The sequence below is a fragment of the Falco peregrinus genome, chromosome 2 (genome assembly GCF_023634155.1).
Source record: "Falco peregrinus isolate bFalPer1 chromosome 2, bFalPer1.pri, whole genome shotgun sequence".
Classification (NCBI taxonomy): Eukaryota; Metazoa; Chordata; class Aves; order Falconiformes; family Falconidae; genus Falco; species Falco peregrinus.
In genome coordinates this window covers 104,124,679-104,148,625 of record NC_073722.1, presented here as the reverse complement: position 1 = coordinate 104,148,625, position 23,947 = coordinate 104,124,679, and the positions used below count along the sequence as shown (strand labels likewise).

The following is a 23,947-nucleotide window of genomic DNA, read 5'->3' as shown; positions in this document are numbered from 1 at the left end:
AGCAGGCACAAATAAACAAAAATAAAAGCTGGCAGGTTAGCAAATGCTTCGTTTCAACAGAACTCTAGATAGAAACTGCTGTTCAGAGCAGCACTCAGCCTTGCCCTGGAGCCAAACTTGATCATTAAGCCTCTACCTTAACACGGCAATGAAAAGAATAGCCACTAGAAAACCAACAGTAATCTGCAATCTTCTTACAAGGTCTTTTTTATTCTGGAATTCCTATTTAAGGCTTTCTTAGGTACAAGAAAAATGCAGCGATAGACAAAAACCAATGATAAAAATGCAGAGAATACACTAATGAGAACTAGTGCAAATAGTTTAGAGTACTTAAAGGAAATTTTTTTGTAGCAGCATAAAGTTAGTGAGCAAATTCTACTCACATTCAAAAAAAAAAAAGGTTGCCTCTAGCTGCTATCACACAGACTAAAACTGAATACAGTTATAAATATTAAAAATCATTGGGAATTACATCAAGAGTTAATTTCATCCAAAGAAATCAAGGGCTGCCATTTTTTAACCACATGTTGCAACTGAACCCACCCTACAGAAAACAACTGAGCACAGCTTGTAAAACTCCTTATCAAAGACACCATTGAGATCAAAAGTCTAAGAGTCCTCAAGAAAAAATGCAGCCTAGTGACACCCAGAGTGGCTTCCAGATACCCCTTGGGTCCAAAGGAAGCAACCTGGAAAACATGTAGCAAGAGGCTAAAAACTGGCCACGTGGTACCCTCACTTACAGGGGAGAATTTTTAGGGAATTATTTACTGAAAAATTCAAAGTGATGAAAGAGAAGAAATCCCTGGATCTCCTGAGAGCGCTAAGGCCGTTCAAAGTCATGGGCAGTCAAACAGAACACCTCACAAACTCAAGGAGGTCCATGTTTCCTATCCAACATACTTCTGGCTTCCGGGAGGAACAGGACACTGAACACAAGACACTCACCAGATAATTCCAGCACTCGTATTGGTGTTACAACAGTCTAACGTCACACATCTATGTAAGCTTATCTCAGTTTGCACCAGTATGGCCGATGAAGAAAATTACCCAAATAGAGCGAGCTTTCACTTGCAAACAAGTATGTTCTTTACTCCAGGGAGAAAAATGCAGGGAACCAACAAGACTATGTCAAAAGATTTACGTTGATTTAATGAGAGAGCACATCCTAATGCCATATTTGTAGCAGTCAGGCTTACATATTCCTTGTAATTATGAGGAGGCTGTGTCTTACAGAACAAATTATGGCATGCCTGCATGCATGTACCAAATGTAGTGGAAAGTCACTTCAGTGCAGTTACAAAGAGAAGGCGACCCTCGGAGCAGATGAAAGGCCATAATTCATTCTGAAAGGCTCAGGCAGGGTCATAAACCTCAAGGCACTGACCCTTTCTTTGACAATTACAAAAGCATTCATACTGCAAGTGGGTGCAAAGCACAGAGAAAGGTCCTAGTTAGGGTATCCTGACAGTACCTCAAGACTACAGATTTACTCAAGAGGCTAACAGAGGACCAGAGGCAACAGTGACAAGGGCCTGCTCAGGAATTGTACCAGTCAGCAGTGGGTAAGAGCACTGGCAAGTCAATGAGGGAAAGAACTGGAAAGAAATCAAAGCCATCCAAAGGAACATTGAGATCTGGAGACCCAAGACTCAAATGCTGGACTGACGGAACAGACCCTGAATGGGACCTAGTCCTCAGTAAGCACTAAGCTTGAAAATTATTGTAAAAGAAAGGAAAAAAAAACCACTGAACATTCCCTTCTGGGTGTCATAAATGAGGAAGTCAAAACACCCAGTCAACTGAGAATCCTGGCTGGTGCTATCACTCTTTAGTAATTTTGTCACACTCATAGCTTTCATGCCTCCAGCCCGTATATTAGATTCAAGCAAAGAGAAAATACGTTTTGAGTTCCACGTAATTAAAACATTGCTATTGCTGTACTCAACACAATCCTGTGTTTCCTGATTGTTTTTTAACCCAATGATAATCTAGTAATAAGCATGAACAACTTTTCTTGTTTGAAAGAATAAAAAGATTTACTTGCCGATTGAAATAAAATTTGACTTAAGAACATCTCAGTCAGAGAGCAAACGTGACACAAATAATTACAAGGAGCTCAGTGCCCAGTATGACGCTATGCTGTAGTTTAAGGTTATCATATTCATCATAGAGCCAGTGACTCTTCTATTTCTAGACCCAGTCACTAACACGTAGGTCTCGTATAGCCTATTTTTCTGGAGCAAACTGCACAGTGAAATAGCCACAGTGAGAAGAACTGACATCAGTAGAGTCAGCCAGAAAAATCGGAGGCAGAACCAAAGCTAAAACCCAGCTCTTCAACCCCAGTCCCAGGGTAAACCTAATAAAAAACTGCACTTCCCACTCCTCCCACTGATGCCATCCCATCTCAGCAAGTTCAAACCAACGCTGGAGGGGCACCAAGTTCCTTTTTCAGAAAGAGGTGCAACCATCACACCTCACTTGCAGCATCTATCAGCATGTGAAAAAGGATCCTGGATGTCATCTGAAGATTGCATAACAAGTAAATGTACTCAGAGAAAACAATCTAGCAACCAGGACCACAAAGCTGCCACAGCACCTTGGAACGTAATAGTCCTCAGCAATGGCTCTTCAGCCACAAGTTCATCTGTCAGGGCTAAGAAACGTCAGATCACTGGCTGGAAGGGCGTGAAACAGCTGCTATAGAATAGTCTCTGGCAGAACTCACAAAAAGGACTTTAAACACTCAAAGAAGAATCACTTTCATGACCTCCAGAAGCTTCGCCAGGTAACATATGCTTAATGTTACTAATATAAGAGGGGCTAAGAGTATGAGCACTTTGCAGAAGGGAAGACCCAAAGCAAGTCAGATCTCTAGGAACCATTTCCCTAAGGTCACAAGGAAACAGCTCTCCCTTTGCAATCCATTTTCCTTGGTTTATCTTCTCAAATAAATGGGCACAATGCAGCTGAAAGTAGACACAGAGGTGTGAACATCCATGCATTTGGAAGTGAATGATCACCTCCCCCTCACACCTGCTTTAGAGGGCTAGTCAGTGTTTCCAGATATCACAAGCCATCTTACTTGCCCATCTTGACACATCACACTAACCTTATTTTTAGCAACCCAGACACTCAACGTTTTTTATAAAAACAGCCTCAAAAAATGCGAGGCTTTTCAAGCCATATCCTGAATGAGGCTCTTCCCATTGCTAGCGTCCAAAACTTGCCACGTCTGAAAACACACTGCTACCGTTTGGTGGTGCTCCTGTGACAATACCAGTAATCCAAAAAGATCCTTTAGAAACAAAAAAATAGTCACAAAATCTACCTATTTTCTGTTCCGTGAAAGAGGTTCTAGTGTGTGTGCGCATGCATGCAAGAAAATACATGTGTGCAAGAAAATTACATGAATGCAAGCATGCAAGATGTTTTCATTCACATTAAAAAAAAAAAAAAAAAGGCAGCATTTTACAAGCTTGCGCTCAAAGACACAAGCCCTCTCCTTGCTGAGCAGTAGGAAAAAGACACAGTAGTAAAAAGAAACTTTCCCCATACACAGATCACATGTCTGATTCCTGTCAGCTTTCTTACACCTTCCTCAGAAGCAGTTGGGACCTGTTCACTAGAGGAGGCACTGACCTTACACAATCAACCAATTCCTACCTCCTCACCGAGGCTTTTGAAAGGCAAGGCCACACACAGAACACCTCAGGAGAAGCCAAGCCACCCCAGCTCCTTCAAATCTTTTGCATCAGAACACTTATCAACCTCCACAATTTCTCACAGTCCATCATTTACCCTTAACATGTTCATGATGTTTCTTTTAGACATGATACAGGGATCAGCCACATGTTTTACCATCACATCAGAGACCAGCAGCAAATTGAAGTTTTGAAAGTACTCCCACAAAATCCAACACAGACCTGGAGCTCAACAACTACCCAGTTCTGTCCCTCTCCCTCCTGCCCTCCCCAGCACCACTGGTATTTTGAAGTATCTTCCAAGCATTTGGCAATTTTGGAGGCTGTCAGGACAATACTGTTCCCAAGAATATCATAGAGAATCCACTGCATTTTCTGTGCCAAATCAAGCCTGCTCTGTTCATGACAGCCCTACAAGAGAGCCAAGTATTATCAACACTTCACAAATGGACAAAAATAGCAGAAGACCCAAGAGTCCCAGCTACCAAATTCCAGTCCAGTTCAGAAGAGAAAGTTGTCGTCCCCCCAATATGCACAATCTCTGAAACAAGAACATGTGAGAAGAGTTACAAGCAGCTGACAGCCACATTAGAGCTTTTCATTAAGGGCAGAGGAGAAGGCTGCAGCCCATCCTGCGCCCTAGGAGCCACCCAGTTGCCTAATCAAAACATTTTCTCCTTAATGTCAGTTTTTGAAAAGAAAGACCATAAAATGGTAAGATATAAATAAAAGTGAAGTCTATTCAAGCAGAGATAGTAGATACATATATACACTCCCACATATACCTATCAACCATATGACTAAATGAGCCAGAAACAGTCATTATCAGTCCATGTGGGAGAAGAGAACAAGCAATAATGAACTACGGCGCTGACCTTGTGATTTTCTGTCAGCTTTCTTTCTTTCTTTCTTATCTACAATGATTACACAAAATCCCATTCAGTATAAACGGTCAAGATTTTTTCCTGAAATAGTAAACATAGTCACTGCAGTAACCAAGATGGGCTGGTAATTCCCAGATGTGCTCATCTACCTTATTTAGATGCTAAAAAGGAGTGCAAGCTGGCGGGGTTGCTGGGTTATACAACCTGCCTTTACCATTGACAGGAAAGGACAAGACACACAGCCTGATTATTAAAAACAGCGAGCAAGGGATTAACCCTACGAATTCAGCCACTGTTTTCTTTTTTTTTTTTTTTCCCCTCCATTTTTTTCATTTTCTTTTCATTGTTGAAAGCAAATATCTGGCACAGGCGTAGCAGCCATGTAGGGCAGAAGAGCAGCTCTCCCCAGTCCCCATCCAGGTGACTCACCATCCAGGTTAGCTGGATGGAGAGCAACAGATCAAGACATCTTTCCGTCACTGCCGTTGGGAAAGAGAAAGCCAAAACCAAACAAGCCTTTGCAATGCTGTAGAGATCCTGTTTGCAATCTTGAAGACATGAAGGCATGACCTAAATTCAGGGCTGTTTTTCAAAGAAAAGCACACAGTTAATAGGAAGGCTCTTGTTTCTGATGCAAAACCAAATGCTTTTCTCAGTTCCCAGCGTTTTAGGAAGCTGGCTGCAGGTGGCTTTGCAAGCAAGTGAAAAAAGACCACACAGACACACTCCCATGAGAAAAGACACTGAAATCAGCAGTTACCCATCACCCAGACACCATCAGAGGAGCAGGAAACTGAAGGTGTGTCCACACTGCAACATGCCAGACATCAAGTCCGAGTTTTCACACAGCCGTTTTGTCAGATGATCTCCAAGTAGCTCCCAGGCTACAGCCGATTAACCCTTCCAAATTCCCCTAAGGCATTTCCAGCTTACAGGAGAGAGGCGGTAAATTTAACTGGTTTGCCTGAAGCACATGGCAGGCCAGAAACATCTCATTAGGTCTGACCCAGGACAATATTTGAGCTACCTGACACCTCCTTGCTCAAGGTAACAGAAGCAGTGGGGACTTTAAATCCTTACCAAAGACACCAAGATAGACTTTTTTCCCCACCTTACGCCTATCACTTTTGCATCGTGGACACAGTTTTATCTACATGGAGCATGTCACCAGCATGGCAACAGCTTCTTTTTCCCTTGATGTAATATATACACAAGAAGTAAACGTTATCTGGAAAATTACAAGTTTGTGCAACTCAAATATATTTTTAGAACTGAAAAAGCATCAGGAGCTTTAGTGCTATCATTTCACTGCTCTTGGAAGTCCAGGAGACAAAAATATACAGGTGGTATCACACCACACAGGTTACTGGTATTTCAGAGCACTCACTGATGTCTCCCTTCTGGCACACACATTACAGCAGCACAGCATAACCTGACCTGCCAGCAGCACACATTATAAAACAGCAGCTCGTAGTATGTAACCCTCAGCATTAAGGCTATTCTACCACCACAGTGATATGGCAAAAAATAATTGCGCTTCTAGAAATTCTCACCTCCCAAGCCCTTTGAGACTGCAATCACATGAATCACATACTGCATTTGTGACAAATACTACCAGGAAAGCTGAGGTGAAAGACCATATGCTAAGAATATGGGATATTCTAAAATAAGCTTGCTTTGAATTTTAAGAAATAATCAAACTATGAAATCAATTCCTCCGCTCTCTGCCATTTGTTACATATTGAAAAAATAAAATACACAACCAACCAAACCCTCCCCCAACCCCAAACCCACAGCAAGCTCCAGCTTACAGGAGTATTGGTTATAGGAAAATAACCTGTCATTTAGTACTACAGGGCAGGATACCCAGAGCACCACAGCAGAAGTCTCTTCCAATTACTGTCAAAGCTTTTGTAAAAAGAAAACAAAGAGCATGCAAAGCCATGAAGCAAGTGCCAATCTATTGCCAACTCTGCTCCCACAAAACTACTCTGTTTTTACGTTTACACTGGATGTGGGATGGAGAGAAAGGCTCCAACAGAGTAGTCTTGAGTTTCAGGGCTTGCTTTTCATTTCTCTGCCACATTTGTTTCATGCATTTGAGCATTTCTGAGCCTATAAGCTACAATTCTGGTTCATAACAGTTCGGCAGGCAGAGCTGAAGTTAGGTACGGCCTAGAAGCTTATCCAAAAGGGCAAATTATGAAAGGTAAAGGAGAATAAGGCCCACAACAATGGCGCTCCCTGTCCCCGTTCACAGCAGGCTGTTCAGAAGGAGCAGCAGTTCTGTTTATGCTATATATAGCAAGCTTCCTAACCTTCCTTGACACATTAAAATCAGAATTACAGAAGACTCAGCACTCCAACACTGCAGGCAAGACAACCTTCTTGGCTGAGAGCCATCATGACAGTATTTAACAGACAACTTCAACTTGTGACTACCTTAAAACTCTGGAGTTTCACCTGTTAACCTCAACAGGACCAAGCTGCAAATTCTTTGGGGGTGGTGAGAAGATGGGAAAAAAAGGATTCTTTCCAAGTTAAGGACAAACGAAAAATCATCCTTCAAGATCCTTAACAAGTATCCTCACTGAACAAGCATCAAACACCGTTTCTTTAATTCAAACATACAAAACTTACTTGAAGGCTTTAGATGTGAAAAGTGAAAACCAGAGGCGATTAAGAAACATTTGCCAAAGCAATTTTCCTCAATCCACAAGCTATAACTACAGTATTTCACATGGCATGCATGCACACATGCAAGCAAATGTTCCATAGATGTTTCAAATTCAAGGTAAAGGGAGGATAAGGCTGTGGCTTAAGAAAACTATTTTTGAGAACAAAAATTAATTTTTAACTTCCTCACCACTGCTAAAACAAGGCACACACAAGCCGTGGAGCCAAGATTCTCATTTAGCAGCTATCTAAAAGGTTTCGGAGTGGAAAACACTAGCGCCTTCTGGGAGAAGCAGGACTGCAATGACAACACGGCTGGCGCATGCAGTTATGCAGAAGTGCCCATGCCAGGCCACCCGAGCATCTCCATAACCAACTTTAGGTTTAAAAATGTGCTGCCAGTCCTCCCAGGCAGCATTACACATTAGACTTTTACCCCAAATTTACCCAGTTGTCTCCCCTGGTTAAGGGACCCAGGGAGTGCCCATCCTGCGCCCTGTTCGTGGCTGCCTCCTCTGTTCAGCCTGGCCCACAGACACCGCCAGGCTCAAGCGGAGCTCCAAGCCCCACTGGGCACCACGCTGCAGCAGCCAGGCTCAGAAAGCCACCTGTGACGAGCTCTGGGGCAAAACAGGCCTGCGTGACAGCACTGCCGCAGCACGGTGCCTAGGCCGTGCAGCTGCCCGCAAGCAAAGTCAGAGATACCTCATGCTGGCCCAGTGAAGACCATGAAAATCTCTTCTGCATGAACATCTGGCTCAGGAGCTGAATTTGGTATTTCCTGTTACAATCCAGTGTCTTCAGACTAATCAATCAGCTTTCCAAGCTTATTGATCCATCTTAATCAAGATGCTCCCTCAGCCAGCCTTGACAAGGTCCAATATTGCTGTCTGAAGTAGGCAGGACACGTGGCCAGCACAGAAGCTGTCCTACCAGAGGCCAGTTTCCAGGCTTGCAAATTTTTCCTCCTGCCTCCAGAAACAGGCAAGGCACAATAATGCAGCAGACACCGAGCAGAACCCGCCACCCATCAACCACTATGCCCTGCTCCCACACCTTCCCTGTGCACCAAACGCCATGCTCTGGGCCACAAAGGAGTGTCCTCCTAGCCCTCCCTCTGCCTGGCCTTGCAAAAAAACCACAAAATAGGAGATTTATGAGCCCAGGAACAAAATTCTCCTTGCCAAAAAGTGATCAAAACAAATGATATTTTATAGCTTAAATTAAGCTTCTGCAACAAATGGATAAGACAGATTTTGCAACGCTAGTTAATTACAACATGTAAAGCATTTAAGTGACACCTAAATTACATTTTACAACTTTGGATGACAGAGGCAATCTTACTCAGTGTACTCCCACCGAACATCCTACCTAGGTCATCAAGCCTTTGCAATTTTCAGTGGTTTAGAATAAGCCAACCTCACTGCAACAGTTTAATGCAAAATAGATTGTACCTGTTCCTAGCAAAAAAGCAGTTTTCTGTGATACAGCAGGATGCTTTCCGGCCAGGAACATTTAAACAACTCGCAACAGCTTGCATTATTAGCACTTGAAAATAATTGTCACACACGAGACACGTTTTGCTCATTTGACTATCGTCATGCAGATGATCTGTTTAGGTCTTCTTGAGTGCAAAAAATTATCAGCGAACTCTGTTGGGTCTGTGGGTTTTTTATATCCACTTCTATTTCTAAACCTCTGAAACAGCCAACACCCGTCTCTCTAGCTGGTTTCTAAACAAGCTGAACAGTAGTTTGCAAACACAAAGGTTTGTGTGTCCTCTTAAGCTGTTGGAACATACGCCAGTAATTCCCAGCACGGACCAACTTCTCAGTCACTATCTCAGCAACAGAAAAAATGGAAAAGCAATCACCTGCTCATCACCTGCTAGGCAGCAGGCAAATGGGGTCTCTCACCTCCATGACACAGGCTCAACCCCAATGACTTGGCGATAGTGGAAATCGCTTGCTACAACACCTGCAAGTAGGGGAAAACCAAATGCACAGGATGCAGTGCTACATTCCAGTCTTGGTCCTCACTATCCTGCTTTTTGGATTTGAGGTTTTACAGCTAGGCTTACTGAAAAGAACAAAGCTCCCTGGAAGACAGCAATTGAGAAAAAACTGACTGTGAAGAAATCTTCATCTTCTACCCCTCCTGCTCACTCCCCTCTCCCCTTTATTTTTATTATCATTCACAAACCTCTTCACCCGTGGCTCAGATATCCTGCTTTAAGCAGCAGCAATGAGAAGTTAAGAAACCTATACAATTCTCCTACTATTCCCAAGGCTCTGAAGAGCAGCTGTCACATCGATCAGATGGGCTGTTAACTTCATTCTGCTGCTGCTTACTTGTCTATACTACAAAAAGTTTTATCACATTAGCTATGCTGGCACATCCTCCTCCTCCACAACATGAAAACAGCTATTGCAAGACACAAGCACTTAAACCACCACCGCTCAATCTGGCTGAAAAACATGGAATGAGCTACACCCCACAGAAACCACCTTTATATAATGCAGCTGCACCTACACGAGCTATGTCAGCCTTAGTCCTATAGGGAAAAAAACAGTCATTGCCTCCACTGACAATCACACCAGTATGTTTTTTTTACATGTACTTGAGCCAGGAGAAAACCCAGGACTAGCAGTCAAGACACTTGAGCAGCCTGCCTGCAGACCAAGGTATATATATGGTATTCACTTACATACCGGTTTCTTCATGCCCTAAAACATCATTATTTAATTTGTTTAATCAGGGACTCTGCAAATCATGTTCTCTCCACTGCTGCTGAATGGATTTTTTTCCCATGCTTGGTTCCTCTGCAAACAGTGCTCTGGACGACGCTCTTGTCAGAGCAAAAGCCTCATCTTGCACTTGCCTAACCAGAGGAACTCATTTGTGAAAGCCTGCTCACTCCAGCAGGACATTTGTGCCCAATACAAGTGGGCACATGTACAGCTGCTTCCTTCAGCATCGTTCTGTTGGCAGCTAGGAAAGGAAGGGGGGAAAAAATAATTAAAAAATAATTTTAAAAAATTATCAAAGCTCCCTCCTACAGTCACCACAATCTAACAAGAACTAGTGACAGAAATAAGATGTTGCCAGATTTTAAAGGCAGTAAAGATGAGTCAGTACACAGAGGGAGAAGACTTGACACCGCAGTTTTTCAGAGGATATCTGCACATTAAATACTGCGCTTCACTGGCAGGCTTCCTGAAGGGTCTGCAGGACATTTGGGCAGTCAAAACAATGAACATGTAAAATAACACACTGGACTCCTGGTCCAGGCCTGGCTGATGGTATTAAGCTCTGAATACTTCATTTGCATACAACAAAGATACAGCTAGTGAGCATTCAGGGCTGGGGAAGACATTATTTACCCTTGCGCTCCTCTTTCACCAGAGGCCAATAGGCAGACCCTCAGGACACAGCAATCAATACAGAACAATCCATGGATCAGTCTGCTGCTTTGGTGAACAGAGATTCATTTCTCCCAGGGGTAACCACTTACCATATCAGAAAGGCCAATCAGTCTTAATGTTTCCCTCAAAAAAAAAAAAAAAAAAGTCAATATCTTATTATCCTAAGTTCTTGAAAAATAAAAAGTTGCCATAATTAAGTGAACCATGAGAATACGAACTAAATCAGTAGCAGAACACAGATATCAGCACCCATAAGCACTGATGTTTTCTTGCTTTTTCCGTAATGCTCAGTTACAGGATTGAAACGGGGGGGGGGGGGGGGGGGGCGGCGGAATATTGGTACCACAGGGCATACTGACATACTGAGACTAGAGGAGAAAAGAACGGCAATGGATTCTGTGCAATGCATCCAAGCCTCTCCCTTCCCACATTAAAAAATAATAATCAGGAAATATGCCCATTTCCCTCTCCACTCCTAAATATACTTCCCTCCCAAGTAAAGAACAAAGTCACAGTTTAAAACAAAACACCTAAGACAATTTAGTTTCTTAATATGGTCCTGTTTACTTTGGAGCATTTCCACTTTGCTTTTCCAAACTCCTCACTCTAAACACCAGAGCCAGAAATGCCCTTTTGTTAAGAAATCAAAGCAGAAATTCTCACAGAATGCCCCAGTAGCTGAGGCTCAAAGGAGTATTACCAAGTATCAAGAAACCTCTCGCAAAATCATCTGGGGCACTATCCTTTCTCTCGACCCTAGCTTTCCTCTTGAAAAAAACCAAACCTATCCCAAAGCTGTCATTTTGATAATTTTTATTTTACACGCATACAACTGTATTATCAAACATCAAGAAGCTCCACTGACACCTCAAGTTACTTGCACATGTTGGCAAAACCAAAACTGTCCCTGCTCCAGTTCCCTCATCTGGCTGCTCTTCACAACACCTTCTAAGCCAGATGTCTCCTCTGCACAAACAAAGCCAATTTTCTTCAATTCAGGAGAGACATGCAATAGGATTTTCTTTAGACTATACAGAAGGCAGTTACTGCATAATGTGGCCTATTTAAAGGGACTTTGCTCAAGTCAAATTCAATAATTTAGGAGATTTAAGAGCAGTACACATTCAAAAGAGAAAACTCGAGTTGCCTAGGCATTGTGTGCCTTTTAGCTGCTGTCCTGAATTCACTAGACCAGTCTTGATTTTGCAAGGACAAAGGTTTTCATCTTTTGAGAACATTTATAAGCAGATAATAAGAAATTAGAATTCTAATCCACTCAAACGTCCACTACTGAAGTTCAGCTTTCAAGCAGTACAAAAAAAAAAAAAAAAGTACTCACACGTCAGTAAAATTGTTAGCTTAGAACATTGAAATGAACAACACTGCTAAGCGAAAAAAAGAAGTTGGAAATTGTACTGCATTGAACTCTGTAGATTCATCGATTCGCATGCTCACCAGCAGACCTCTCCATTTTGCAGAATCCACTGAGAGAAGCACCATGACATGACAGACTGCACATGGCTCTCAGGGAGAGCGACATGGCTGGAGACCATATTCTGCTAGGAGATGGCTGAGAAATCCTGCAGAGAAACCCAAACTCCTTTCTTGTGCTTTAACTTCTGCAGAGTGGCATTTGAATACACACCAAGGGAAAGCAGAAACACAAAGAGCCAAACCCCATTCCTCCTGCACCCCTAAACCACAACAAAAAGGGACCTACCACTTCCTACACCAACTCTTAAGAATATCCTTGTAAGTACAGCCTAGGTTGGCATTTCATTTGACACTGCAACAAAACACTTGCCCGCTCTTCACTTGCGAGCACAGTTGCTCGTTTCCAAACAAAGATCCAACAGCCCACTGTAAACAGCAGAAATCATTACCGAAAACTTCAAGAAAACAGGATTCTATGCTAATGTTTTTGTAATATTTTGTAGCATGAATATAACTCCAGCCTGTATGACTGAGACAGTCACCGATTTCATCTCAGCCCCAGACATTTCTTCCCATCCTGTTTTCGTTATGCTGTTATTACATAAATGGCAATGACCTTGCCTCCAAGCAAACTTTTCCCATTTGCTCTACACAAGTCCCTACTCATCAAATTGTTGAAGGGGCTATGTTTGTCAGGCTGAGCAGAACACACTTGGGTGGTTCACTCTTTTTAAAAACTATCAACTCCCCATGTGTCAGATGGCAAGTTTAATTTAGTAGGCTAGGAAAATTACTCAGTCTTGGAAAATAACTGCAATATGGTATGTATCTAACTCAGCGAGTCCATCCGACATGCAGGGCTGTTCAAGCTACTGATCAGTCCCACCGTTGGATAGCTCTTGACAGCAGCTACATCTATAGTAACAACTAAAGTATATGTGACCTTTTAATTCTCTTACTTCCTCCCAGCAACAGATTAAAATGTTTCCTCCATTAATGAGGATTTGCTACACGATCATCACAATCAGCTGAATGGCAGTAAGCAGAATAAACACAGTCTCTATCTCCACAATCAGAATAAAGAGGCAAGTAGGAGCTTTTTCATGTTTATTTGCGCTGCACCAAGTGTGGTGGAATATAAACCCCGGGACTGCTAAAGGGCAGTTTCTCTGTGCCAGTCAATTAATGCCTGGTATCATTATGGATTTGTATGTGGGCAATGCAGGCATCTATCTGCTAGACACTTTTGCAAAAGACACAGCGGCCATTAAAAGGCCCCAAGAAATAGAACCAAAAAACCATTATGACAGAAAAAATAAAGAACCATAAACAGATAACAACATGTACAATGCTCCAAAGAGACCCTGTAGACTCAGTGACAGGGGTGTCTTGTTCAACTGAGATACACCATGAGCACACAAAGTTCTCAATGCAAACACAAGTAAAAACTCGTGCCATGGGATTTCAAGCATTCCGCTTAAATGCAGTCAGGAGGACCTGAAAAATTTAACGGGAACTTTTTAAATTTCCAACCATCTCACACAAGTGAGAGGAAAGGGAGAAAGAAACACGCCTTACAAAGCAGTTCATCAGAGCACACTACATTTTACTATGGCATTAGACATCTTTCCACAGAACAGCAGAGAATATTTGCAGATGCTGTCAACGTCCTCCAACTCACCAAAGGAAGACAGTTTCTTTGAGCTCTCCCAGTGCAAGAAACGCTCTCAAAAATGAAAGGTTAGGATGCAATAATCCATATCCACAACCATCCTAAAGGTCTAGGTATTAAAAATCTCCACACAATAATGTAGAGCGCTTTGGCCCTGACCCAGCAAAGCACTCAAGCATTCAGCTATTTCCCCTTCAACTTCAGAGGGACAGTTTACATACCTAGAGCTAGTTCATGTCACAGGGCTTTTGCTGGCTCATGATGAGATAGCTCAAAAATGTCCAAAAGCCCACCCGTGGTTCAGCTTCACCTTGCAAAACACAGGATCTCCTTGACCACCTCCTTAGACAAAAACAGGAACAGGGGCAGGACACTGACCAGAGCCAAAGCATGTCAGTTTGACATGCATTTTCCAGCTGCAAATAATTTCTCTTCGTTGAAGAGAGGGTGCATGCTGAACAGAGGAAGACACAAAGGAAGAAGTCTGCAGGCAACAGCCACTGTAACACTACATCACACAATAAGCTGTCACTGCCTGTGGGTTACTACCCTTGGAAGGTCTGCTCACCACAACTGGACCCCGAGACAAGCCCCCCCCTAGTGACACCTCTATGGAGGACACAGGCACAGCGTTCCTACCTCTGCTGAGAGGATGGAGGATGCTTTGAAGGAACGGTACCTTTCAGTCCCGGCCTATTGCTTAGCTAGCACCGGCAGCCCAGTTCTCATTTCTGAGGCAAAGGAGGTAGAACTGAACTGGTGCTGATGCTTATCTGGGGAGCTTTAACTTGCTTCATTATTAGTAAGAGCTTATGCTAAATATTCCATAACAAGTCCTTTCTATACCACCTGCTGGAAACTATCTGTGAGAATGCAGGCAAGGCATGGTGTGTTAATGTAGTGATCCATTCATCTATTGCAGCACGAGGAAGAACGCTCCCAAACACGCACACAGAGGGGTGCTGGCTTATGATGCTTTGCAGTGCTTTTAGTGTTCTTGCTATATTAAAGTTTAATTACTTTTTAACTTGGATATTTACATAGAACATAAAACAGAAAGATAACTGTCAACCAGCCAGGACCTCTGGCAGGACTTTGAGATCTTATTTTACTCTTCTAGTGATGGCAGCTCTGGCAAAGAATTGCTTCAGTTCTGTAAAATTATGTCTATAGAAGTTTGATCCCTTTGGGGAGACTGCCAAAGCACCAAGATTAATTAGCAACTTACCTAAAACACACTCTCTATTAGATAGATCTTAAGGGGTTCCTTGTCACAGACTGCTTTATAAAAACACATTTTGAAATACTAATGAATCTATATGACATAAGACGACATTTTGAACTCTGTCTCAGTGCCCATTCTCATCTCCACACTAAATAAAATGACTTTTATTAGTATCATGAAAGCTCTGCACTTACATCAGCTTTGCAGAGTTCTAGCCAAATCAGAAAATAAACTCACTCTATGGACAAATACAGCACCATTATGCTCCCAGCTACTGCAACATCCTCAATCAATATAGCTTCAAACATAAATAAGAGGACAGGAATGTATTCAAGCTGATGTGTGACCACAGCGCAAAAAAAATTGCAAAGGCTCTTAGTAACTGTGTTGAAATGTACACTCCTAGTATTTCCCCAAAGGAAAAGAACAAAGGACAGGTATCAAATCATTTGCATAAACCCTAGGAAAAAGTTACAGAATAGAAACTGTCTAAGTGAATGTCAGCACAAGCGAGATGCGGATAACACCTTACTCCTGGTAGCAGTGGGCATTTCATTTACTAGTTTTCCTTCCTGAACTGGTTCCAATACCACTTGCCCACAAGCTGGGTTTCCCAGGGAAAAGCATGGTTGTTCCAGTCCAGACTTCCAGAGAGTCCGTGCTTCAGCCTGTTTCCAGTCCAGAGCTGGCACTTGGGAGTGTGCACTTGCCTGCAGATGCCTGCATCATCAGTAAGCCTGGGTACTGCAATGCAACCAGCCACACATTTTCCTTCTTCACCCGATCCTCAGACTAACAGAGTTAAGTTTTTATGGTAGAAGCGGTTCACGGACTCATCCAGCCCCTTGGCAGCCCCAGCATTTATGAGAATGCGGGGTGGGGGGCCACTGCAGTAAGAACTACACCACAATTAACAATACACCACCGAGGGGGTTGTGCTGTAACAGCATCAGAGGCACAGCCCAAGACTGCACAATTACAGATAGACGTTACTGTAGCTCATCATACCGATGCTGCTAAAAATAAACTAGGAAGACATTCCTCACCTAAGGCTCAGGAGGGTTCTGGTATGTAGCTGAGTCATGCAACAATCATTAAATTAAACACATCTTGATCCCTGGTTTACGCTCCATCAGCACAAGCCAAAAAAACAAGCCTTTTGTGCATACTGAAAAAGCAACACTGCACCCACTGAAACAAGGCACAAGGAAGTAATTTGAAGGTCAAGGTCCCCTGGAAAACAATTGCAGTAGTAAGACCAAATTGTGTTAAGAAAGAAGGAAGCTAGAACAAGCTCACACAGATTTTTTTCTAAACAGAATTTGAGAGAATGTGTTTAGTGCTTGTGGAAGACATCAGACTGAAAGCAACATCCTTAGTCAACAGAACAGCACAAGCCTCCCCCACCTGTTAGCACCACACACATTCTGCCTGGCTGACCGCAAGGCTTTGCGCTGCCAATGGGATCATCTGTGCCAATGGGATGATCAGTTTAACACAATTCATTAGCACTAGGACAACTCAACGGTACAACAGAAGCTCCATTTTTGATGACTTGTTGTTTTCCATACCAGTCTTACCACTGAAGACTATATCCCTAGCTGTCATTTTTTCCCAACCTACTTAAAGCACACATATGTATGCATGTAGGTACTGGATTCTAGAAATGTTAGCTATACTTTACTCAAGTGTAAACACCCTGTTGGTAAGAGAAAGCTAGCAAATCTCCCTATATGTACAAAAAGATTGTGATGTGTGCACTGGTCCCGTTTTCCTGCCACTGCAGACACTTCTGCTGGCCATTCCAGAAGTACACAGTCACAGGTAGGATGACTGATTTCAAGGACCCCAGTCCTCAGAACTGCATCCAACAAGCTGGATTAGACTACCCAAAAAATTCCATTCTTTACTGCCTTCATTCTTTTTTACTTCAATTTGTAGCGCTTCTCACACACTGAAGTCCTCTTGAAAAGCTTCACCATAGCTGCTTACAATCTAGTGATCTCATATAGTTTCTATTCACTTCTTTCTACAGTAGACAACAGCGTAAAGAACACATCATCCACAGACATCAGGCAGACCACATTCTGAGAAGACAGCACAGCTTTAAGTTATATGTTGGTTTAACTTATACATATGGGAAATTAAGGATCAACAAGAGTTTATCTAAAAGATCCCAACTGCTACTGTAGTAAAAATAAAAAAAAAAGCACAAAAAAACCAAACCATAAAACCAAACCACAGCAAAACCCACCAGATTTCTCAGTTCAATAAATTAAAGACATCCAAACATTAGCATGTTCATTTTTTAAAAGCCTGAAGCATTTTAACTTGCACACAGGCACCTTTGGGACAGCAGTTGTCTTTAGCTCCACACTTCAAGAAATGAAAAATAGGCCAGCCAACCAGTAACACTGAACATTCAAAGCACCAGCTGCCAGTCACAGCGCAGCTCATAGTGTCCTGCAGTCAGTGTGGTCTCACAAAAGGTGAGGAGTCCAGTTCAGATGCGTGAACTGCCTGAAACAAGGTGTTTCTGCAGATCCACTGTCACATCTTCATCTTGTATCTTTCTGATGTATAGGTTTAAACAGGTCCTAAGTGAATTCAAGGTGGGATGACAGGCCCCCACCCCAGCTCAAGCATCCCTGGCCCTTTGTTCCCCCGCTCACAAATTACACCATTCTCTCCAGCTGTTTCCTTTTCCAGGGAAACTGCTGTATTACTGTCTCCTGCAGGCATCCATGCTCCAGGAGTAACATCAGAGGAATAGAACTTGGCCACAGGTACAAGCTTCGGTTCCAAGTTCAGTCTCAGTAAGACCATTGCAAATTCACCTTTCCAGTTTGAAACTTGTTATACAGGTTGTGCTTTCAGCTAGGAAAACCTACCAACCCAACCACTGTGAGCCACGTTTAAAACTTCCTTAAGAGCTCTCACCTCTCAAAGTGCTGTTTGTTTTATCGCACAAATTACTTCAACATGGAGGTGAACAACCTTACTGATGCTTTAGGCATGTAGGAACAGTGTCAAGAGGAAAAGGGCTGACGATGTCAGTCACAGTATCTGAGGTTTTTGTTCTAAAGCTGCCTTTTCTTCTGCTAAGCTTTGCATCAAGGTGCACCCTCTGATGCACCTGCCTTTGGATATCTCCAAAGGACCCTTCTCTACAGCAGTCACACCTGCCAGAGAAAGGCACCTCCCAGAAAGGCATCAGATAGCTACAAACACCTCTGTCTTCACAGACATAATGCTGCTGCTGAGGGTTTGATATTCTCTGGCTTTTAGAGGTGAGCAACTGAGGGAGACAGGACGCACAGAGGCTGCAGCAATGCAAGACCCAGTTCCCCAAGTCATCAGCTACAGCCAACAGTCTATACAAACTCTGCTTTCCAATATTCTCGTACTCACTTCACGGAGCCATAATTTCATGTTAACAAACACTGCCATTTGATGAAATAAATCATAGCTTTCACCCTGTCACTCCTGGCCCTGAACTGAGTGTCCCTGCACCCTGAACAAAACCAGTGAATTGATCAAAATTAATTTTAACACAGCAAAAGGGCAGGGGGAAATGTGTCCAAGAGGAAACTAAGTTTTCAGTCAAATTATCCTCAAGTCCATTCTCCAATATAACTGCACGAACACTCGGGCACCAGACAGACAGCAAGCTTCCCAGGGTCAGGGCAAATGGCTGGGGCTGGAGAGGCCAGACTGCTCCTCTCCAAGGCAGCACTAGCTGAGCAGCATTTGAACAGCTCCTGCATTTCCTCTCAGTTACAGCTGCCCAGAAATTGAGTTTGACAGACCTGCAACAGCCCATAACAGAAGGCACAGGAACAACATTTCACATACATTTTGGGTTTGCTGTTTCTTGACAGGAGCCCAGGAAGGTGCAGGCTTTGCTGTACACTGTGTGACTTACCAAGCACAGAGGGAAACATGCTGCAGCTTCAACCAGGTCACTTAGTGATCAAGTTTGACTTCCCACCAGAGGCCCCAGCAAGAGCAGAGACCCCTGAAGTAAAAGCTGGACATGTATGCCAGTGACCGTAAGATCTTCCCTTAAAGGCCTTAAGAAAACTCAGGGACCAGTGCAGCTGAGAAGAGAGATGAAACAGACTCCCTACATCCATGCTGCTCTCACAAACTCCCAGGTATTTGGGATGATGAGGAAGAAACATGCCCTCCTGCATCCTCCTCATGAACGACTTTTCCTTTTGTTCAAAACTACCCAAAAGCCCAACCTGAAGGTACATGCGCTTCTCCTACCCCCTTGGGAAGGGTCTCCCCAAGGCTGGCTGGGATAGCGGCCAGCAGCCCTGCTGTGCCAGATCCCCAGGGTTCATTGCCAGGCCAACACGAGACACCTGGCCAGAGCTGCGAGCCTCCACCTTCCCGTGCAGAGCACGGCTCTCCCCAGCCAGCACAGCCCCGAGGACTCCCTGCCAAAGGGATCTGCAAAGCCAAGATGTCAAAATCACAGTGGGATTAGCTGTTCATACAGATGCAGCAGGCATAGCCAGAACGATCAGCATTAATAGCAGGAGCGTTAGAAGGGAAATTAAGCCTCATGTCTCTGGGACTAAGTTAGTTTAATGACTAGAAGCCAATATTCAGGGCTGAACATGGATGACTACTCCACTTGCCTCTAAACCATGAGGGGTGGCCAAATTATCAGAAGACCTTTGGCGTCTTCAGGACTCTGAGTTAGGACAGCCCTTTTGGTAGCTGAGCCTCTCCACTTCACTCCCCCAGAGGCTGCCAGGAGCTGCAGAGACTCCAGAGAAGGTATCCCCCTGCTTCACCCACAACATCACTTTGCCACATACACCCACCTAGCTTGCCCCCTACCCCCAAGATACCACTGAAGCACATCTGCATTGAGAATCAGTGGGAAAATTTAATTGAAAACCTGGCAAATCTGACATTTGATGAGGGGAAGACAGAATTCCTGAAAAGGAAGCAGTGTGCAAAAAACTTAGAGCTGCAACTCCAAACTCCACAGGCTTTACACAGCTTACTCTCCATGTTGCCTTTGTTTAAACAGTAGTATATCCGTGTTCTCTATCCAGTCTCCCACACACAGCACACTGCACGTCCTCCCCTACTCCTCCCACCTACAGATAAACAGGCACTGGAAACAAAGCTTGAGCAGATAACTGGAAGCCCTGAAAGAAGGACAGTATTATTCCCTGTGGGGAAGCAGATACCCATATAAAGAAGCTGTCTGCTTGGGATGCTGTTCTGGTTTCTTGAGGGTGGGATCAAGTATGTGCCTTACAATTAATTTGTTTGTTATTTGTGTGACACATCCTTATTTCTATCCACTAAAATTACTAATAGCTTAATTCACTTTTTTTTTGTTGTTGTTGTTCTTTGAATCAGAGCCATTTCTTTTGGGTAGAAGAGCCTGAAATGCAATTTACACTGACAAGGTAAAGCAGCCTTCCTGTAAACACATACCTTCACGCTTCCTCCAATGATCAGAAACAATAAAACAGCTATTTATGAAACAGAAAGGTCAATCTAGGATGCATTTCTGCAGGGGACACATGCTACATGTTACAGCTAAGGGGTGGGAAAGTTTGAGAGACAGTGCTACTGGCCTAAAGGGGTTTTGGTTATTAACTCGCACTACAGTCCATGCTGCAGTGAAAATCCAGACGGGCCTCATTCTCTGCTCATGCAACAGTGAGCTGTGCACTCACCCTGCAATGTTTTATTGATAAGGCTCCACTAATTTTGTGTCAGTCAGGCACAGGCAATCAACCATCAAAAATCTGATCTATAGTACAGGTGGTTTTAAACTAGACACAGAAGCACATGGCCCAGAAAATGCAGGACAGCTGGCAAGGCGCAGAACAGACTCAAGAAGCCAACCTGGAGTTAGCGTTAGGAGGCAAGGATTACAACATGCTACATTAATACAGAGGAACATCTTACCCATAAGAAAGTAATCAAGGAATAAGTGACTGAAGGCAAGCCCTACAACAATCAGGCCTCAACCCTGAAAGCCGCAGGCAGTTTTTAAACAAGATGCTACCAAAGAACCCCTGTGCCTGTAAATACACAAGCTACTTTCACAACTTCAGTCACAGACCTGAAGCAGCAAGGCTGTATTTGCAAAACCTCTCCTCTCTGGAAGCCCATTTCTCAAAACTGGGCAGCCCTAAAGGTAGGAATGAGCATATTAAGCATCACCTGAGCTGCTGTGATTAAGTGGCTTCTCCAATCGACTGTTTAATACTGCTTCGTTTGTTTGCTTTCCTCCTTACCTGCTGATGTTGCCTGGCTCCCGCTGTGATAAACTTGACAAGAGTATCTACCAATGGCTTACACATGATCTGTAAGAAAGAAAGACCCAGTCTCCTATTAGTGGTTTGCTGACAGACAGGTTTGTTTTTCCAAGCAAAACAGTCTGTATTTTACACAGCTTCTTGAGTAAGAAGAAAATGCCACAAGAAAGAAAAGTGCCCAGAAATCAGCAACAGCTTATTTGGAAGTTAACAGCTTTGCTCACACCAGCATCGAATGAAATCTTAATCACAACAGAATCAGCAGCAAAATGCTTAACTCTGAAAAATCAGGCAAAGATTTCACCTCCTGTGTTCTGCCTGGTTCTTGATTTAAGTCTGCATCTGCCTGATACTTTACGTAGGCAGTTCACTTTGTGTAGAGGAACAGTCCCAGAGGCAAAGGAGAATATGCTGAGTTAGACTGGAGATCGTCAGAGCTTGGGGAAAGATCCAAACCTGCCTGCTGAAGGGGCCAGAAACAACTCTGTCAGGAGGAAAGCCTCCCTGGAGACAGGTTAAAGTTGTCACCTGCAGTAAGTCTTGACCTAAACAACCTTTCTAGAGGAGGGGCAATTGTCAGAAAAACTTGATGAACCTCTGCTCTGCCCTAACCCACCGATTTCTTTGTTTATAGGCAAAATACTTCCAAATCTAGGGGCAAAAGAAATGAGGAAGTATCTGGATTGAAAATACCTTATGGGCATACCTCTAATGCCATCTGTCAGGCACTGGGTGATCTGGCCCTAACAAAGCACGGACAGCAGTTTGCTGCACAGTTCACTGACATATTCCAACCACTGCACCTTAAATGGTTTCTTTCTGGGGGGAAGGAAACCTACAAAAAGAAAAGATAGCTCTATCAAGTGGGCAAACCCCAGCTTTAAACAGGCCAGTATCTTCTGTATATCATTACCTTTGTTTTATAAAAGGGGTGCAATGATCTGGACAAGGAGATCGAGTGCACCCTCAGTAAGACTGCAGACAGCGAGTTGGGCGGGAGTGCTGGTCTGCTTGCAGGTAGGAAGGCTCTGCAGAGGGATCTGGACAGGCTGGATCGATGGGCCAAGGCTCAGTGCAGGTCCTGCAGCTGGGTCACAACAACCCTACACAACACTACAGGCTTGGGGAAGAGTGGCTGGAAAGCCACCTGAGAAAAGGACCTGGGGGTGTTGTCTGACAGCCAGCTGGACATGAGCCAGCAGTGTGCCCAGCTGGCCAAGGAGGCCAGTAGCATCCTGGCTGGTACCTGAAATACTGCGGCCAGCAGGACCGGGGCAGCGATTGTCCCCCTGTACTTGGCACTGGTGAGCCCGCACCTCAAATACTGTGTCAGTTTTGGGTCCCTCACTCCAAGACAGACACTGAGGTGTTGGAGCGCATCCAGAGATGGGCAACGGAGCTGGGGAAGGGGCTGGAGCACAAGTCTGACCAGGAACAGCTGAGGGCACTGGGGGTGTTCAGCCTGGAGAAAAGGAGGCTCAAAAGAGACCTTCTTGTGCTCTGCAACTATCTGAAAGGAGGCTGTAGCAAAATGGGGGTTGGTCTCTTCTCCCAAGTAACAAGCGATAGGATGAGAGGAAACAGCCTCAAGTTGCACCAGGGGAGGTTTAGATTGGATATTAGGAAAAGTTTCTTCACTGAAATGGTCATCAAGCAATGGAACAGGCTGCCCAGGAAAGTGGTTGAGTCACCATCCTGGGAGGTATTTAAAAGATGTGTAGGTGATTTTAAAAGACATTTCTGCAAGGAACAGTCACATGACATCCACAGGCTCTACAAACCTGCAGATGGGATCTTAAGCTTGCTGTCCATGTCAGCAGCACACAACCCTTCTCTTCCCCCTATTTCACTAACTTATGTAGGTGGCATTGTGGTCCTAAGAAACCTGCTATGCAAAGGAATTCTCTCCTGGATGGATCCCTCAGAAGTCTGAAAGCATCTTCCCCCAGTCACACAAGCCTATGCCTCCTCCCACCCTCCAATTCCAATAGATACCAGTTCTAAAACGTTGAAGCCTTTGAGAAAGGGCTTCTGGCAGCTGTCTCTACCTCACTCTGACCTAAAAATCCCTGAAGAACTGTATGACATTCAGACCCAAGGCTGGTTTCTTAAAAACTGGCTGTCCTCATAGCGGAAACCAGCTCCAGGCATAGGTCAAGTTTGCAGGAAATCCTCAAACATTTCAGACACTGACTGAACAGACGGCTTGCAGATTAGGTTCCAACTAGACTCTATGCTCTACAGCCTTCTTGGAAGAAAAACTGAGAAACTGGGCATGTGGTCAGAGCAAAGCTGGACAGGAGCTACATTAGCTGTTTAAACAAGCTGGCCCCCTCCGTCTTTGTGCAAATCTCACTCATCTGTGTTGCACTGAATACTAGTAAAAAATGAGCGCTTCTTAGGCTATGCTTTAAAGAGCAGCCTTCTGTTCATCTACATTCTCCATGCAGTATCCCAGTCCAAACCATAAATGAGATCCTGGCCTTCTGCAGCACTGCTATCAAAACACGTAGTATTAAGAGTCTGAGCAACTGAAGATCCTGGGAAACCTTACAGCAGTTTTCAAAGCCCATAATGAAGCAGAGGCTTCTCTTCCTACTTTCCCCAGAATGACAACTGTACTTT

General features: G+C 43.8%; 1 protein-coding gene across 1 annotated transcript in view; it reads right to left on the bottom strand.

Annotated features, from left to right (window-relative positions):
* MYBBP1A (MYB binding protein 1a) overlaps positions 1-23,947 on the bottom strand; it is a 61,666-nt gene that overhangs the window by 15,716 nt on the left and 22,003 nt on the right. The window contains exon 23 of the mRNA XM_055796278.1: positions 21,302-21,370. Within this exon, the coding sequence (XP_055652253.1) occupies positions 21,302-21,370 (69 nt within the window). The remainder of the gene's footprint in view (positions 1-21,301; positions 21,371-23,947) is intronic.